General features: G+C 39.3%; 1 protein-coding gene across 3 annotated transcripts in view; it reads left to right on the top strand.

The window, feature by feature from the left end:
• The first annotated feature begins 633 nt into the window (after nt 1-633).
• LOC114867345 (gamma-aminobutyric acid receptor subunit gamma-3-like) overlaps nt 634-20,675 on the top strand; it is a 67,405-nt gene continuing 47,363 nt past the window's right edge. Inside the window, exons 1-2 of one of the 3 annotated variants that reach the window (XM_055504400.1) lie at nt 634-1,102; nt 1,561-1,715. In XM_055504400.1, the coding sequence (XP_055360375.1) occupies nt 1,050-1,102; nt 1,561-1,715 (208 nt within the window). In that variant the 5' untranslated portion in view covers nt 634-1,049. Of the gene's footprint in view, nt 1,103-1,560; nt 1,716-4,409; nt 4,513-14,915; nt 16,106-20,675 lie in introns of those variants that run through there. The other 2 variants (XM_055504401.1, XM_055504402.1) reach the window with 2 other exon arrangements.

Here is a 20,675-nt window from a genome sequence, read left to right as displayed (position 1 = left end):
AAGCGCATGAGAGTTTCCAGAACATTTAGGTTTCACAGTGCTGGTCACAGAGTTAATCTGCCTGTTGCACCACTGCAGTAAATATTAAACATTTGAATCTTAATGTGTTTTGCGGTTATATGTCTGACCACCAGGGGGCAGTGAAGCCACTCAGCTCGCACCTTGGTGCTGCTGTGCGCGTCGGAGGAGCCTCACAGGTCGGTGGGCTGGACGCTGGGCCGCCTCGCTGAGTTGTGCGCCTGTTCAGAAATGACTTATTTTGAGTGCTGGGAAGAGCTTGCTGTGACTCTGTGGCACCTAAAGCCTGAATAGGACATCCAGTGGCGACCAGCATCACGACAGCGGCAAATCTGACTATAAACAAAAATCACGTTGAGCAAACAAACCAAATCCTGCTGTTTTATCGCGGTGTTTTAAAAATACGACAGTTTAACGTGACAACAAACGCTTGCAAACGCGTGTGTGAACGCCGCGATTGTGATTCCATTGATAAACAATGCCCATGAAATAGTCTGCAAAGATCTCAGGGACGTGTTGGGGCGAGTTTTCCGTTCACGTGTTCCAGCCGTCTTCGCGCGGAGCCGGCTCGCGGTGCGTGAGTCACACAAGACGCTGGTCCCCTAAGGTCCCCCCGCACCCGCAGCAGACGCCGTCACCCCGCCACTCCGCTGCCCACACACGCGCAGTGAGGAGGGCACTGCTGGATCCCGTCGATTCCATTTCCATCCGCTGGACCCGATTGCGCTGATTGATCGTCGCGCGCGTCCCAGAGGAACACCCTCCTCCTCCTCTTCCTCCTCCTTCTCCCCTCACCCTAGTCCCCCCTCACTCCCCCGTGCGAGGTGCTCGGTTCGAGGGGGAAACCGCTTGTTGTGTGGCCGCGGATGACACGCAGGAGAAAGTGCGTGGGCGGATGAGGAAGTTCGGAGCGCGGATTGATGGTTACACACCTACTGTACTGACTTCTCATCGCAGCAGCGGCAGCAGCGCGCGCGCCGGGATCGTCATCCAGCAGTTTCTGTCAACGGAGGCGATCCGCGTATGGGAAAATGATCTTCAAGTTTTTGGTCAGCTTCGCTGTACTGCTGGTTCAAGGTGCTCGGTGAGTCTGGCGTGCACGTTTTAATTGTTTTGCATGATCAACAGCTGGAAGGGTTCGAGGCTTTAAAAGTTGGGCACAGAAACGCACTTAATTTGAACAGGTAGGATTGAAAACGCATAATTTTCTTTTGGTGCTTTTCACACACACACACACACACACACACACACACACACACACACACACACACACACACACACACACACACACACACGACAGCATTCAAATCGGTGCCCAAATCCGGAGTCTGGGGTCTGACAATCCTCCACAGTGGGCTTCAATTCAAATACAAGCCTCAAACTGCGATGCTCGTCATGTTGTGTTGCTGCGACAAAGTTTTCATCACAATCGTGTCAACACAAACTCACCCCCGGCACATGACGATGCTGGCTTATTAATCGGGGATCCACAGTAACATGATTAAGAACCCCCTCCTTCTGCCCCCCCCCCCTCCTCCTCAGTTCTGATTCATTGGAATATGGCGACGATGATGAAGATCAACATGATACCACCGTCAACCAAATGCTGGTTCCCAGGTCGTACCAGGAGGACGCTACACTTATACTCAACAATCTGCTTAAGGAATACGACAAGACCCTTCGCCCAGACATTGGAGGTAGGACTGGGTTTCATTCACAACTTTAAGCCTTGACCTTTCAGACCGCTGTTGCTGGCGCTGCACACGCTCCTTCCCGAATGTTCCTGCTTCGTACTGTTGCTGTCCATGGTCCTGAAAGTGGATTCTCTAAAACTGTCCGGTGTTCTGCAACTGATACATGAATGCAACTGCACATGCAAAATTAATAAGGTCCTAACAAAACAAAAAAGTCAATTAGAACATGATCCTGAAACCTGTGAATTAGGTTTTGGTTAGGTTTCACTTTACTAGGAGATGAAGTTGGTACATATGCCTTTTTAAATGGCTAACTGGTGAAATCTGCTAATATTTTAAATAAATATATACATTTGTAGGCTTTGAAATGACTTTACTAACATAAGAGAACGCTTGACTTCATTGCTTGAAACCCAATTGACAGCCAACATTAAATTAGTTGTTTTTCCAACGAAATAATCCATTTGAAGCAGCTTGAGCAAAAACCAATCCAGTGTAAGGTTAATGTGTTTGTAGTGTATTGAATGTGTGTGTATATTTCAGCAGTGGACAAAGCCCTTGGTAATTCCAGGCGTGCTGCTTCAGTGTTGCAGGACTAATTGCAATCTTTTACAAAAATGGCTTTAATAATTTCACACTGTAAAAATGATTCTTTACGAGTAGAGGTTCTGCAGGGAAAAGAAGTCAGCTTGAGTAAAGTATGATGAGCTGCAAAATAAGACCTGGCTTGTATTAGACATCATAAATTAGTACTTGATAAAGTGTGATTAATGTAGTTGGTTTACCATTTCTCATTTTTTACTTACTCATTGTGCATCTAGTAAAAGCCTCTCTGCTTTTTCTGCTTCCACTTTCATGGAGCCATAAAGGTTTAATATCTTCGTGCAAAACAAAGCAACATGATTAATTTGGTAACTGCTTCTGCGTTTCATCGAGGTGTGTTTTTATCATAAATAATTGTTATTTAAATGTTAGCTGTTGTAGTTAGCACACAGGCTTAGCTCATATGCTACTGCTGAATGTTTGATGTAACTGCATAATTCAGATTACTTTAAGAGATTGTGAAAATTCATGTACCCACACACTGTTTCATTTGAAATAAAATGTACAATTAGGACACACTGTCACTAATTATGATGAGAATTATGATGGATAGCATTGATTAAAACAGATTTTAAGAGTATTTGTGTCATTAGTACATTATAAATGGAAGAAAATTTGGCCCCAAATGTAAATTTTTCCATTTTCCATTTTAAGATGAAAATATATTGCACTGCATGTTTTACTCAGAACCAATGGTACTGGCTCTGAGTCAAATGATTATTGGCTTGATCCCAGGAGAGTTCTAACCGGTGGGGTGCTGACTGGAAAGCTTGCCTGTGATAACTGTGTCGCCCCATTCATTGCTATTGGTGTGTTTCCATGCGAGTCTGTTTGTCAGACTTTCTGAATGCAGACTGAGAAGTGTGGCACCACTGAGGACATTAGCTTTTGGCTCTAGTAAGATGGAAGAGAGGCAGTGAATGTACTGTAGTGTAACACAGTTCTGTTTCTGACTCAATGAATAACAACAGACTTCTCGCTCTGTGGAAAGAAACTTCTTTATTGCTGACATTTCTTAATTGGACACTGTATTATACACAATTAAACATATTGAGCTAATTTGGCAATAAAAACGTACACATAGACTGACTTATAAGAATCTCCCACAATCTCCCTCAATCAGACAGAGAGTAATAGGCATAATGGCAAAATGTTTCTTTATTATTATTATTTTTTAACTACTAAAGCCTTTAAGTTATGCTAAATGTTTATACTCTGCTGGAGGGCTCAGTGTGTCCCACAATGTCTCAGTTGTACTGTATGGTACTGCAGTTAGGTAGCACAATCACCAGTATTTCTCTTCCTTGGATTTATATTTAGCAATTACAACAATGTCTGAAAGATCAGAGGAATTGTTTATTGTCTGACGTGAAAATCTTCTGAGAACTGCTCCAGTCTATATTCTGGTATAAATACAGCTTTTTATTGTTTATGCCTTGTTTTGTTTCCTCCAGTTTACTGCAGGGACATTTTCTTCCTCCTCAGTTCACCTAAATCCTTCAATACTTACTGAAGTTCAGGTGCTAAAGACAAATGTCTTATATTATGCATTCCCAGATTCTTTATTAAAATGGGAACCCCGTTGTTTTTACACATCAAAGTCTGTTTACAAGTGTTGGAAAGTGCAAATGCATATGTAAAAAGAACACAGTTGTGTGAAGCGGTTTGCACTAGAGGGAGCTGAGCTGAGCTGTGTCTGATAAATCGCCTCAAGTGATGTCAAGTAAGGCATGTTGGTTCAGTTTAGAGGCCCTGAAAGTAAAAAATGTCTGCGGCAAACATTTAAAGTTGAGCTTTCTAATTTATGTTTGGAGGTAGATGAATAAACCTACATATGTTAACTTCTAGCTTTATACCATGCATTGCATTGTGGGTGAAGTAGGCACAAATTTTTGATAGTGATGCAACACTTTACACTTACAGGTTATGTGAGTGAGTCGTTTAGTTTTATTTTTTTTAAGTAAAATAGACTTAAATAAATAGAATGAATGAAAGTCAGTTAGTGGTTAATCTATTGAATCAAAAACCAAAGTAAAGCACGTAAAAGAAGTAGTAAAAATATCAAATGAGTTCCCGTCATTGGCCGTTGAGCGGTCAGTTAGGAACGCCTGCTGTGATTGGCTGTGAGCGGAGAAGAGGCGGGCGACACGGGAACACGTTAGAAAAACCAGACGAGGTCTAAAAGACAACCGCCCAGGTAAAGAAATGAAAGTTGTCTCGTCAGTTATTATGCTAATTCAAAATCCTGTTTGTCAGCATGGCCTGTACTTGTATATATGACAGACGTCTGTGAAGTTGCGGGAACAGTTTAAGTGTTTTCTGCTAAACTAGCTCAGCTACAGACCGTTAGCCAGCTAACCGTTAGCTAAACAATTGTGCCAGTATGACTGATATCACTTAAGTCGTTTGTTTAATTAATTGCTATGTGACGCAGTAGACGGACTTAGACTTAGAACGATAGACCTCGTGGGCACAGTTGCCATGTTATAGGTCATTACTGCAAGTTTCAATTTGGTTAATCCAAGTATTGTAATGTTGTTTTAGTGGTCTTACTGGTCTTTGGCTGTTAGTATACATGGGAATTTCTGTACTTTATATACATTTTTACCACCTTGTTTTATTGCAGTTTGTATGTAATGATGGTAAAATCCAGACTGAAGACAGTTGTCTAACCAGGAGCATGTACAGTGCACATCCTTATAGAAATAATGCTGTTATAAGCTGCTTACAACCCTGCTGAGTTGGGTTTTGATGTTTTCTTCGCCGGGCCACGTTGAGGTGAGCTAGCTGTAGTTGTGTGTGACATGGTGTCGTCAAGTGTTCCAGAGTTGTTGCTGAACTAGACAGTTCTCCAGGCCGTTCGGTGGCTGAGAGGAGGAGCTTCATCCTGGGTCTGCTGAGATGGGGGGAGAAGCAGTGGAGTTGGTTGGACTGCACAGCGTGAGCATCAGCTGTGCTGAAAATAAAATTAAGAACAATTACTTAGATGAATTTATGACCGAATATGAATCAGTTTGCCAAGGCAAGTTCACCTAAAACTAATAAGAATGGGGATGTGCATTACGCTTGCTGAAATGGCTTTCACATACAGTATGCATGAAAATCAAATCCATTCCAGTCAGGTGTGATGCACATGGCCACTTGAGCAATTTGCATTAGTTTGCTGAAGGTCCTGATAAAAATCTGTGCTGATACTACAGTATACCAGCATCTGTCACACTGAAAACTGATATGCACCACTACTGAACATGGGGGCGTATCAACCACAGGCAATTTGCATCTGTGTTTTCTAAAATGCTATGCCGTGATTTGTCACAGTTTTCTGCAGTTTTGCACAGAGACAATGCTGCTCCTTTTGCAAAGCGAAGTCTGCCGTTTCAAGAGAGTAAAAGACTTTTCTGAGATGGAAGAGTGCATTTTTAGCAGCAGGGTTGAGGACTAACTGAGATTCTCTCATAGATCTTATTTTATACCTGCTACTTGAGCAGGTTTGCGATCGTGGCATTCAGAGTTCACACAATCTAATTCTAATTCTCCTGTTCTGCTTTTAAAAGAATTGATTCAAAAATGGCACAAAAAGCTATTCCTCATCATCTTTGAATTTCCAATATTATATTGGAGAGTTTATAAAGTAGCAGCTCTTCAAAGTTTAGATGCGGAATTAATCTTCTACATACTTTTATTTACTAGAGACTAGAGGTGGGTGATATGATATTTAAAGAAAACTTTGCAATAACAATATTTATGACAATATAAGAAAAAATACTTCACTCAGTGCAAACAAAATGAAGGGCATTACTCTCCTCCTCTTACAATGAAATCCTGTCACTGATGACAATCTTTGTGTGTCTTGAAGTCACCTTGAGGTCTGTGTCATTATCCTTTCCCTGTAGGATGTTATTATTAAATACCTGGAACAGGCTTCACACGCGGTGGTGATATATTCTTCAGCAGAAAACGCATTAGTGACTTCAAGGGGAGGCCTTAAAGCCTTGCTCACAGAATCAAGAACCTTTACATCTTGCCATGTTAGCACCAAGTGTCTGGTTGACCTATCGGCCGCAAAGACTCATGTGATTGCCTTTTCTTGTTCCAACAGCCCCTGCATCATCTTTTGTTTTGATCCCCATCTTGTGGGAGATTCTGTGATCAGTTTGTGCTGAGGTAGGTTCATTTTCAGTTGAGCATCTTCGAGTGTTCGCTACCATTTGCAGCGGGGAGCAAAGGACAGCCACAACCTCTTTTTTTAAGTCCTCAAGTCATTTAAACTTAAGAGAGAGTTTAAGAGATTCAAAACTTAAGGCTGGAGTGGTGTAACTTCCAGTCATTGTCGATGTAGTGCACAAGCCAATATATGGTTCCACAGTTTGGGTCGACCATATGTCTGTGGTTGAAGCAAGAACTCCACAGATGACAGCATAGCTTCCAGTTTGTTGTGGGAACCCTTATACAGAGCAGGCATGGGTGTGTTAGGAAAATATTTTCTACCTGGGATGCTGTACCTTGGGTTGAGTTTTTAACCACACGCTTGACGCCCTCATTTTCCACAGTTTGGATTGGCGTCGTTTCCATGGCCAAACAGTATGCGATCGTGATTTCCACCCACTGTTTGCTCTTCCTGTCATATGGAGTGCAACTAGTGCTCCAGCAGTGCTCGGTTGAGCCATTTGTTTACCAACCATCTTCCCCTCGCGTGTCTTCGTGGCCTGGAGGTGCTCGACAGTGCGGTTTTGTTTCGAGTAGTGTAACAAGTTTGTTGTGTTTCCACTTTTAGAGGTAATATTTTTCAAGCAAATTCTATTTAGATTCAAACATCGTGCATTTTCTGTGCCTTCTGAGCCCAAATACATCAAACATAATTGTCTTGCTATCTAATAAACATATATTGTAGCAAAATTAATTCTTTTTAATCACGTTAACATTTAACTTAGCATTACAGTGGCACACCCTAACTAGGAATAGCTTTTAAAAATGGGGCCACAACCAAACCTTAAATATTTAAATATTTTGCTTATTTTTTTAGTGGCTAAAGCTTCAACAAATTTTATTCAAATACTCCAGTGGGACCACTAAACTCCTTATCAGTTAACTGTGTTTATTTATGTTCTTAGGTTATTTAAAATGACCAAGCTTCCAGCTGTCACAGGGAATAGATTGTTGGGATTTCTTTCCTCCCTCTGTTGAAGTCTCAGCTGTGTCTGGTGGTTCACCACTTGGATGGGGAATGTCCCTTCAGCTCTGCCTCCATAATTAAGGATGAAATTTTGATGAGACTCAGTTGACAAACCTTGGTGTTGCCCATGAAATGTTAATGTCTGAGCAGGATAATGTGCGGCCGTGGAAAAACACAGTCGTGTGCGAGAAGGAAAACACATGCACAAACGCACACTCTGAGATGACGCTGAGTCAAAGGCAGATCGGGGAGGTTTAAGTCATGGTAAGAAAGAGTGCTCTCAGTCTGGAACCACTGCAATGAGTCTGAGAGAAACACGCACCGTCACGCTCACAATAACAAGGAGACTCGCAAAGGCAGCCATCCAGTGTAGTCGGAGGAGTGTGAGAAACACCTGGATTCTGTCCACACACACACACACACACACACACACACACACACACACACACACACACACACACATACACACATACACAAAGTGCTGTTGTTTTCAGCACTTGAGCTTTGTTTCAACTGGCCTGTTGTTTAAAACTTGGAAACCTATATTTGTGTCTTAGTGGTTGGTGAGAAATACAACATTGTAAAAGCACTCAGCTCTTAGTGGCATGAGACCGTTAATCGATGCGTGACCCGAGCTTTTCTTAAAATGGTGACTCAAGTGAAGAGTGAATTCAAAAACCTTCAATTAGTTTTCTATGCTTGTAGTGTTTTTGCTTCAGAATATGTGCCTGATTGTTGTATTTACTATTTGAATTGCATCGTATTATATTTTTTGGTAATGTTAAGTCCATGGTTTGCTGTGGACCACTGTCACAAAGTGAAATGCTCTGTTGTTCACTCATCTGTCAGTGACTCTAATGACATACCTATCAACTGTACTTTGTGCTCATTAGGTGTGAACATCATAACACACTAAAAGACATTGGCGTACAAGGTAAACATTCTTATCGTAAACACAGAATTCAGTTCCGTAATTTGGTTAATTATCATAGAATGTCGGATCTCATTCTTGTTGCGTAGTAGTATGTAGTGCTTCAGACCTAAAAGCTCGACGTGTGAAGTGTGTTGTGCCTTGTCTCCTCTCAAACTGTCATCTGCAGAGACACCACTGTGCCTGGGCCTGTAGTGTGTAATAGATCAGCTGGTTATTTTTGATGCTTCTACCTTCCTAGCTTATTAATTCATGTAAATTAAACTGTGAACTGATTACTGATGGCTAGTATACCTTTTGTTTAAATCAATGCAATCACATTAGTTAGCCATATAAGCATCACACGTTGTTAGACAACATTACAACTGACCCTGTTCGGGGTTATGACTAGTCTGACGTCAGTATCACTGTAAGATGTGGCTTTTATCACGGACTCATGACCCTGTGAAACAAGGTTAAAGTTCAAATCGCAGTGCAAGCAAAACTTGAGAAAGTTAGTGTAAAAGCCAGAGAGGCGACCTAACAGGGTTATTATCTTGATCCTCTTGTTTGTTTTCCCCCTGTCTCTTCCAGTCTTGTAAAGTCAGCGGCGGGGTGTAATCTTTATATAATGTGACTGGTCCACTTGCAAAGACAATGACCCACATTTGTCTCCAGGCCGAACCAATGTTGATCGTTACCTTAACTGATAAGAAACAGTTCGCCGAAGATGAGATAGTTTTGTGTCCCTGTTGTGTCACTTTTCTTTTGAACGCCGAGCGTGATCCTGTTGTAATCCTCATTTTCTGTGCAAAGATATGTGTGTGTATGTGTGTATGTATGTGTCAGTGTTTGTGTGCTCACCAGGGGACCAAGGACATAGTGGGCGGGGGCGTAGTGCTTTGCAGCCAGACACATTCAGAGTTTGTGTTGCCTGGATGATTCAGATAGTTTGATTAATTCTTGGTAGTACTAAGAACTTGAATTTCTGCAAAGGTGTAAATTAATTTACATAGTTTAAACTAGTTGATTAGATTTTTCATTACCTGAACAAAAAAAGCCTTTTTATTATTAACTCTTTCTGACCCCTGTACTGTATGTACAAGGCTGCGTGTTTACCTTCCCTGCCTGATTTGCCTGGTTGATCTGTCTCCCAGAAGTTATTGTATTTTCTCTCTGTCTCTCTGTCTCTCTGTCTCTCTCTCTCTCTCTCTCTCTCTCTCTCTCTCTCTCTCTCTCTCTCTCTCTCTCTCTATACTCTTTTGTAGTCAATTCTTCTTTAGGTTTCTACAAACTGGTCCCAGACATACAGTATGCTGAATTACTGTATATGTTTAGTAGGGCTGTGCGTGATGTACTAGGATTTTTATGTCAATATTTTTTTAAACACTTATGGCAGTACTGTACTTCCTCTTAATTAGATGTCCATGAAGTGGCAGCATTTGTCTTAAAGCAGTGGAAAAAGTTATTTCACTTTAATATATATATATATATATATATATATATATATATATATATATATATATATATATATATATATATATATATATATATATATATATATATATATATATATATATAATCAGTTTTATATATCTTCATGTGTACATAGTAGAAATACACATGTATAATCAAGGTTTAGTACTGTGCATGTTTCACTGTGGCTTGGTGGCCTGTACTATTTCATTCTGAATGGAAGCACAGACTGACTGTCAGTATAGCCTGGTACCCAATCCTGATCGTGTGTGTGTGTGTGTGTGTGTGTGTGTGTGTGTGTGTGTGTGTGTGTGTGTGTGTGTCTGTGTGTGTGTGTGTGTGTGTGTGATCACAACCATTGACTGTGACTGAAGGCAGTAATTGCCCATAGCTACAGTAACAAGCTATTGATCTACACTGACTGACCAGGTTGCTGCAATCATATCTGCTATTATACCCCACAGAATGTCTGGCACTCACAGTTAAGTCTGTGGGTGGGAGTGAAAAAGGAAAAGACTGCATTTATTACCAGCAGTTCAGCTACTATTTTATAGCTCTAATGTAATATTTTCCATCTATATTGATTTATCTGTTTTGCTTTAGATTTCTGGTCTCTAATTTACTTACATAATTTTATACATGAACTAAATGTGTCTTTGTCAGAGAAGAAAGGAGATTCAGATAAAGGCCAGGTGTGTGTCAAAAATAGAAACCAAAGCTGCTCAGACATCAATGTTTTGCAGTTGCCTCTGTCTCTCTTTTTATTCCATCTGCTTCTCACTCCACCTCCCTCCTTCATCCCTTGTTTCTTCCATTGACACAAGGACCATCGTTATAGTGAGTTACTGTAAGTTGCTACATATGTCCATGTTTACACTTTCAGAGAATCTCAAATCCAAGTATAAGGTTTGACCCACTTTGTGTTCTATATTAAAATACCATGGATTCAATTCACAAGTTATGTCAGATTCAATCAGAGGTGTAGGCACTGCAACATGGGTCTCAGTGAATTCTATTCATGTCCTTGCACAGTCAACGTCACCAGCCCCACATTTCACTCTTGTTTGATAAAAGATTCAGTGGCATCCTTTGTTTTATTAAAGCATAAAAGCAAAGGAAGTCAGATTTGAGGAATCTTAACTTTATTTCCTTAGAAACTTGAGATATGGATTGTAATCTGTATGTCATAGCCTGAAATAACCACAAATACCGACATGCAGCTTGACACGAACACGCAGAGGAAAATCTGGCAAATAAGAAGAAACAAACTTGTGGTAGATTATTTCTACAGGTTTACTAACTGTGATTGATGTAAGAATATTAAAAAACTTGCAATTTGGTATATGAAAAAAAACCTCCTGTAATAATGTTAAAGGAGTTTTCTTCCACCTGCACAAGAAAATAAAATATTGAGCACAGACAGTGGAAATTGGAGAAATAATAACAAAAACTTGCAATATTCTTTAAACTTGGCTTAGGTGGAAAAGTTGATGTATTGATAAAGGCAAAATGTAACACTGAAGCTTCCCCTGCACTGAACAGATTTATGTTAGCAGCTGCTGCATAAACATTGGCTGTGCAAACTGTTCTCTAACATTATTTGAATAAATATATAGGCAAACGGAAATGCCAGCTTTGAAAAAACAGTTTTCAGTATGTTGTTATGGGCTTGGTTCAATTCTAATTGCAGAATCTTGTTTCAGCCTCCTCGTCTGCAGAGGTGGTAAAAGGCCCAAATGGAGAACTGGTGCCTCCAGGAGTTTATCTAGATATTCTAAAATGAAAGCTTTGTTCCTAAGGCTGAGATTATTACATTTACAAAAACTCTAGGACTGGGAACGCTCTTAAATTGTTTAAAAGGGGTAAAACCTGCAAAGCCAACAACAGTAAAGGTCCTGGAACACAGTTGAAGTGGATTATTTCAGCATTATCACATCGTCTAATCAAGTCAAGAACACTAATGACAAAGTAAGCCAATCCTTGTTGACGTCAGTCAAGAGACAGCCCTGTGGATGTAGATACAAAGTGGCCAAAGCATTGATGATACAAAGCATTTCGCATTGGGTGCAGACCACGGTGAAGGCTGATCAGGATGAATCCTGAGGTGGTCAGATTCAGCCATGCTGCAAAAGTAAATACAGTGTATGCTGCATGCAGATGGCTAATGAGTCAAAACATAGAAGAAGCTAGCTGAAGCTAACAGTTTAACAAGAACGGAACAACATACTTTTTGCTCACGGAGAACACAAATAATGGTAGAAAACCCACAAACGAGCAACAGCTGCATTTCAGACCTGGAGAAGTATTTATTTGTTTTAGAGGAAAAACAGCATTTGGTCACATTTCTGAGTTCTGGCCTTCAGCTGTGATTGAATGTGAAGGATTTTTGCAAGTCTAAGACTATTTTTATGTTTTACTGGAAAAACAACGGGGTATTGATTGCAGTGGGTTTTGTTAATATTAGTCCTGGAGAATTGTTGTTGTGTTAGAAATCAATAGAGAACTCCAGAACCGGGAGCTAATGGCTATTATTTGGTAATTATTTGTAGTTTTCTTCTTCAGTGTAAGGATCCTTTTGCAGATAAATGAAATAAATTAAAATTCAAAAGTCTAATAATTTAAATGGAATGGCCTTCAATCATTGTTATATTGATTGGAAGGTCAGTGGAACTCCAAAGGGTTTAGTCTGTAACAGGATCGAGATTTGGATCTATAATGTATTAATAGCTTGTGCCTTTTCCTGTTGGATTATTATTTTCAGCCAGTACGACATCCCTCGAGTCTTGGCAGTTTTTTTTTTTTTTGACTGGGTTAACAGCCACAATTTTATGCAAAAGACACATGAAAGACATGAATCATGTTTTCCACATATCCTGAAGTAACTCCCAAGAATTGATGGTCTTTTGATTCTCTTTGATCTTTGAATTTAAAGCTGTATGTCTGCCTGAAAGGTGATAAATCCGAGGTGTGTTTCAAGTTGAGTTGCTCTCCACTAATGAACGGAACTGCATGCGGCTTCTTTAAAAGATCACAAGGTTATTGAATCCAGGTTGTGAAAGCTCTGTCTCCATCCCAGACTGACTGCGGTTTTATTTATTCTTCTAGTCTGCATTTAGATTTTGAAAATGGTGACATCAACAACCTAGAAAAGACGTGTATACATAAAAATGATTCAAAATGTAAAAACAGGGCTTGGAACGCAAACCTGCATCTATTTCTTTTGACTTGTTTATTTATTGAGTAAATCGACTCAAATGCGTTCAAATTCTTTTTTTATTTATTTTTTTTTATATTTGTGTATCATCATCATATGTTACTGTATATTGTAGACCATCTTACCGGAATCTATGCAGGAGAAACTGCAGTAGTTACTTCGCTAGTTATTTCGTGATTATTATGGTACCTGTACAAATCTTTGTCCCAGTTTTAAAAGCAGCTACATCTTATTGTGAGAGAAAAGGTGACTTTATGAGCAAACAGACATTTCCTTTAATTTTTATTTTGGGGGGTAAGAATTGGATGCCAATTTCAGCCTGTAGGCTGTAGGAGTGTGTTGCTATGTTATTAACAATGTCTACAGTGTGTAGCTACATGTAAGTAAGAGAGATCTTGCTGAAACGTTCACTTTCAGCACAGGAAAAAAAATTGGTTTGACTCATGGGTTTGTTTTGCTGACTTCTTTGTATAAGCATCACAGATCAACCCTAACTGCGACTGCTGTTTATGTGTTCTAGACATCGACACTGAATTGGTGGGTGGTTGTGTTTGTGTGTGTGTGTACATTTGTTAGTGTAAATTTATTTAAAATGAATCAGGTGCACAACTGCAAACTATTTATTTCCCCAAAAAGAAAAGAGCCAAAGACAAAGCAAGCACTGAACTGGACAGAGAAGCAATGAGCTAACAGAGGCCTAAATGTAGGTTAATCATTTATTCACAAAATTCCACTCAGTAGAATCAACAAGGATATTTATTTTACAAAGAAGCTTCATAATTATTTAACAAAGAAGAGTCAAAACACACAACTGGGCAGAACTGGGATCAACAAGTTGGTTGGATTTAAATGCATAAAGCATGAAGAAGTTCAAGTTCTCCTACATAAATTCCTGTTTCAATTATGATGAGAATTAAATACTGTACAGTTATTACTGGCTGTTATATGTTCACCATACTGTTATACAGGAGTTGTGTAACTCTAGGTTACAGAGTTTTAGATACTATATAGTAAAATGTGTTTAATCCAGATGGTGTATTGACCTTTTGCAGGAATTTAAATACTTAGTTGGCAGAGTCTGGATAGCTGGATAGCAGTAGGCACGCAAAGAACTGTATAAGTATCCTCCATGCTACTGAACCTTTATAGTCTTAGCTCTTTATTCAGAGGTATAATAAGACAAAATGAATATTCTAAAAGGATGACCAATATAGAACAACTTAAACTTACTAAATATTCCTTTCTTACAAACTATATATTGTAGAATAAAAAATGGTATATTTATGCCAGATTCCACACAGTAATAATCAACATTCTAAAACCTGACCTAGTCTGATACTGCGTTAAAGAAGGACCATCCAAAATCACAACATTTCCTTTGTAGTAAAATAGTTGGCTCTGGCCTTTGGCTCAGATCTTTGGCAGCTTTGAGGCTGATTCGACCCCAGCAAGCCTCAGCTCCTTGATCCTCGTGGAGCTGACATTTGGCACAGTGGTGACACCTCACCAGCTCAAAGGACAATTCTCACACAAGGCTCCTCAATATTTCAAGTCCAGTGACATTTTATAAGATGAAGGAGTTTAGAATCCTGGCAAATGCTTTTCTTCACATCTTAGGTAGCCAGGTTAGCCGAGCTGACAATCACCTGAAGGAAGGGGGTGCAAGAGTTGCACGTGCACACACACACACACACACACACACACACACACACACACACACACACACACACACACACACACACACACACAAAAAAACACACACACAAGATGCACATGCGTGGAAACAGCAGATGTGAGTGGAAACACACCAGCTTACAGAGGGGTTAACCTTTTATGAGGTCTATGATGCAAATGTCTCGTCCACTGTGTGTGGACGTGTATATGTGGAGGTGTGGGTGTGTGTCTTCCTAAAGGGTAACTTGACTAATTCAAGCTTCGTTCCAGATTGGAAAGCATAATGTAAATAAGAGGCATTAAACAATTTCCTGCCATATGTATGTGCTTACAGCTACAAATGTCTTCAGATGACATCATTTGGAGATTTTCAGATAAAATGATGGCATGTTACTTCACACTCTGCAGCCTTTTTGTCCTTGATAGACGTGGTCCAGAATTCTTTCATATAACTTCATTTGACTGAAGAGGTTTTTCAGAGGATGCCCTTAGGAAATTTTAAGAGCTATTTTAATACGAAATAGACAGAGGAGAATTTAGTACCTTTCTTTTAGAAGTACTCCCCAAACTACAACCAAATGAAGAATGTTAACATCTCAGGATTTAATGTTTTTATTCAGATTTCATACAATGTTTTTTTTGTTTTTGTTTTTTTTTTTTAATTAGAAGGTTGGAAAGCCACTAACCCCCCTGTGAGTAACTGAAGGTAAATGCTTTATACATTTTTATGTTGGCAGCTAAATGTGTTGTTGGGCATTATGACATCATAATAAATAGATAAGTTAATCTTATTTTGGAGCACCTTATTATGTATATGAATTAGAAAAAGAACTTTTTATTGCGGTTCCTTTGTAATCTCACACACACACACACACACACACACACACACACACACACACACACACACACACACACACACACACACACACACACACACTAAACAGAGCAGACCTTGATCATAAATTTAGCTTCTCTCAAAATGTTTATTCATCTCCAGCGAGAGGTTGTGGGGCTTTGTAAACTCTCAGCTTTCATTTCTTCTGCCTTCCTGAGTTAATGAGAACAACAAAGGAATCTTGTAGCGTTTAAAAGTAGGGGGCTGATACCAAAGTGAAGTGCAATGGGTGGTAATAAGACCGAGCTGGGGCTGGATCATGGCTGACACATTTCCCATCTCTGTGAGCTCTAACTCTTTAATCGATTTCCATCTGTGTCTCCCATGTCGGCTCCACTCCAGCCGAGGCACCGGTGCTAAGCCGGGGTTTTTGGGAGGTTGAATAGACTTTAAAATGCATAAAAAGGATACTGGCGAGAGCTCGGATCTCTGCAGTTTGAATTTCCAGGTAAGCCTGGTTGCTTAGTGTTGTTGCATTGAAGTATAGATGAGAGGGAACGCTTTACTAGAGTGAAGCTTCTATGTTGATAGCTAATTTTAATTATGTGTAATTGAGTTTTTAAATGTTAAATGCTTTGGATAAAAATAATATATGCTGTAACTGAGGAAAAAAAGTAGATGTTTGTCTTCTGAATCATAAACAGCTACAGCTAATAGTTGGTCTATACCACATTAAAATTTGAACCTGTTGAACCGTCTGAAGTAACTATTAGTAAGCAGACAGTTCTGCTTTTATACAGTGTTTAATTAATAACAAATCACATTGGAAATGTCACAATTGCTAATAATAAAAAACAATCATGCCTACGCTTGGTTAAGGTGGAAAAGCAAAATATCTAATTTAAAAAAGTCAATAGAAAAAACGCAGCCTTTGAAATGATGTGAAAATGCCAATAAATGTTTGATTTCTTGTAACTGAATTCCATTATGCTTTGATACCATTCATTGGAAATGTCACTAGTACAGTGACAAACACCCTCACAACATTTTATTTTGTCTTTTATCCTAAGTGGATAAACTTTTTTTCTAGCTAATCATATACGATAAGCAGTTAAGTTGCGTTGTTTAGCATCTTTATCAGATTCATGTTTGAAATGTAGCTCTGTTTACAGTTTATTGCCTGTGACTTTAACATGTGCATCTGCTGTTTAGTATAATTTATTTATTAATCCCACATGCTTCTCATGTAGAACACCGAATTGTCATTTTGTAGACAAAAGCAACCATAAAAGAAATGAAAATGTGTTGAAATTTGTTAAGCCTGAGGTATAGTACAGTACATTGTCCGATATCGAGTGGAGATGTTTTGGGGAGGGGGGAGTTTGTGTGGGTTGTGTTCTTACTGTATTATATTGATCTAATTGTGTGTCAATTAAAAAATGAGCCTGCGTCCTTCACATTTTTCTCTCGTTTATTCAAGATCTTCGATAATGTTGTAGTTAACATACAGTACACTTATTATTTGGTTCTTATTGCACTGTGCAAAGTCTTTTCTTGCTAAACACTAACCCCTCACATTAGCTTGTTTGGTGTCAGGCAGTTTCCATTGTTGTGATTGCACCAAGGGACTAAAATAATGCATAATTCATTGTTTTCCTGATGGACACAAAATCTAATTAAATCTCCAGAATTTCTCCAGCTGTGACGGGCGTATATATTTTTTCCCCCCTCTCTCTTGTGTTGAAGTGACAAGCCACTTATGGAAAAGTCGCAGTACTGGTCATCAAGAGCTCAAGTTTTCTTCCAGTCCTGTGTCAGTTAAATAATATAGTGGGGTCTGTGAGACTAAGACATGTACTGTACCATTCTGTCCACCCACTCCCACCCTAAATTAAAAAGACCTGCCATTGCAGCTGTCCAAGCCATACTAGCCTTATTATAAATATATTCTGTTGTGATTCCTCACCCAGTGTCCTGGGATTGAACCAAACCAAACCAAAAAGCGTAATATTTGCATCCATTTGTGTTCAAGTGTTCTGGAGTGTGTGCACTTCAGTTTCTGTGGTAGCATCACTGTCATTGCAGTGAATCTGAAGGTGATAATAAAGAGTTCATTAGAAAATAGTTTTCAGAATATATATTAATATATATGTCCAAAATTAAATAAATACATAAAATATTATGAAATGAATAAATAAGACTCAAGACCCTCCTCACTGCATATATAATAGTGTGCGTTTGTGTGCAGGAAGCATCACCTGCCTCCTCCTGTTCCACTGAGTGATTGCTTGGTGTGAGCCGTGTGATTGCCTCGTGGCAATTCATAAGGAGTGAGACCTTTCCCAAAGCCTTGTTCTCATTAAACCTCTAAGGGAAGAGAAATGCCTTACTCCCATGATCTACTGTACAATGCTTCATAAAGGATACAGTCTAGTACAGTATGTGCTCACTCAGCTGCCCTGCACACCTACGTATACAAACCACGAATACACAAACCCTGTACTGCATGAACACCTACTTAGCCGGCCAGTACTGTATCTGTCTGATGGGAATTTGTAAAATTGAAACTTATCAGGCATTCATAATGGCATATATGAGTTTTACCAATTCCTTGACACAAGTGACATCTTTAATCTCTGTCGGAAGACTTGAACTAAATGTATTTATCTTTATTATAGCTTGGTCTAATGAAATATCTGAAGGGTCATGTGGTGAAGCTGTGCGCTACATAGTCAATATTTGCTTGTGCATAGGCAATTTGTTGAGCTAATGTGTGTCAGCAATACTCTACTTTTAAATTCCTTTAATGCAGCTTGCAGGCCAGATCACCTGCTGTTCACTGGATGTTGCTCACCCTCGCTCGCAATCCCCAAGTCAGCATGAATTGGAAGCATATCTGTAACTCGCTATATTCAACATTTTTCACAACAACAAAGAAGAACGCGAAGTAAAAGAGCTGAGCTTAAGGGTTAGTTGCAAATTATTTCAGTGATTTGCTGCACAAAACTGATAGGCGGAGTGACCATGGGACGTATGTACAGGACAGGCTTTTGGAATGTGGAGGTTGACTAATCTATTGGAATGAGGACTACGACTAGTAATCTGCACGTTGAGCAGTGAACCTCAATATGAAGGGGTTCTCCAAAATGTACAGAAACTACTGAGTCTGTACAAAAGAGTGAAGTGAGGCCTATTTCACCAGTGAATACAAACTGCAGCGGTGAGTTTTAATTGGAGCACTTGATACAAAGCAGGCGGCAGAGTGGGGAATGTCTAAAAGCCCGCCGTTCACTACCTTTTCAGATCCAAACAGTGATAGTCCTGAATATGAGATGATTGATTTGAGACTCTCTTTATCTAGTAGTAGAACGAGCAATCGTAAAAAAGTCGAAACTCCAGTTTTACAGAGGCCTGATTATTCTGCAGTGTTTTTTTTTTGTTGGGAATGTTGACCATTGCTATTGAAAGCAGCTTAGATTCACAGGGAATATAGTTGTAAAACCGGAGTTTTAGTAACTGTAAAACATAGTCTTAGTTAGATATAGACTTAAACCTACAGTATCAGATGAAAGGCTGTCAAGTCACACAGCGTTTTTTTTGTTTTTTTTTTTCTTTTTTCAGAGATCTGCAGTAAACATCACTTGTGTTTGAAGGACCACAAGTTCCCAGTAGTTGGGGGATTACAGCTGATGTCCCTCTAAGCGGTGCAGATGGCTCACTGCAGCTCCTTGAAATGTACAGATGTGGGTCAAATAACTTTCAGACTAGATCCTTCTGCTTGGGAGGTGGCTGCTGTTGGCCACATGCAGTAGGCGGTGGTAGTTATTTAAACATTACCTGGAGGCAGAAATGGCCTCATTGGAAGAGATAAAAGTCACTGGGAGGAACTAAAGAAATGAATTCATGCTAATATTATCTGGGGAGATTACACTAGTTCAGATCTTGTGTGGTTTGTATCTAGGCTTGAATCGTACTAATGCGTTGTTTATTTTGGCTTTCACATGATTTGCTGCAGAACAGTTGTCTGATGTTTAAAGCTTGTTATTTCATCTAAGGAAACCTGCCACAATGCTAGATGACTCAACAGTACCCTGGAAGCCAAAGTTCATCTCATTAAATTCACAGCTATACTAATTTTTATACATTATGCAGTACAGTATGAGTCATTGAGTCTTTATGGCCATTTCAATATTTAATATTTATAACATAGTATAGACACTTAAAGAAAAACTTCTCAACACCGCCCTGTTTGCTAGAGACACTATTTAAACATTTCATCTTAATTTTTCACTTGAGCCATCAACAATTTGCCGCTTTTTAAGCATTTAGAATATTTGATATTTGATGTTAATAAACTTGTACTGTATATCAAGAAAATTAAACCAAGTTCAGCGAGTGTGATGAGGAACCTGTGTTCAGCTAGGCCATGACAGTTTATTCATATTTTAGGTAAATACACAAATTATTTAACAAAATCAATGAATCAGTTTTATGAACATACATAACATTAACATTTATATTTAAACCAGGTTTTGTTGATCAGCGTGTGTGCGCATTCGTACATGTGTGTGAACTGTAGTTCTGTCAGTGTGCGGTGTTGCGCCATGCGCGCTGCTGGAATAGGCAAAGCTGAGACACACAGGGATTATGTCCCACTGTTCTGTTTATGTTTATGTCTTTAAAACACCTTAGCATTGGTGCTAAATAAAATACATGAATTACCTGTTTCGATTTAGAAGTTTCCACTTGTTTCACTTGAATGCTAACATTATATATAAACAATCTAAGAATATTGATTTTTCTCAATTTAAAACACAAGTATAAAACCAAATGAGCTGACTCACTGCTAAGTTTATACATCAGTCAATGTGCACTGCAAAAATGGAGTTTTAGGAGCCTATTAACAAGATGTGATTACCACTAGGGGGCTGGTACCAGAGCGCTGACACATATACTGCTGTTGTCAGCCCCTATTTACAAGTTCTGTTTTGACAAATGTGATTTATAATTACAACACTGAAACACTAAAATGGGCCTGCAGCCACAAAGGCTGGAGCAGGAATACAGCAGGAGTGAAT

The sequence above is a fragment of the Betta splendens genome, chromosome 2 (genome assembly GCF_900634795.4).
Source record: "Betta splendens chromosome 2, fBetSpl5.4, whole genome shotgun sequence".
NCBI lineage: Eukaryota > Metazoa > Chordata > Actinopteri > Anabantiformes > Osphronemidae > Betta > Betta splendens.
The sequence above is the reverse complement of the archived record's forward strand: the minus strand, read 5'-3'. Positions and strand labels throughout refer to the sequence as shown.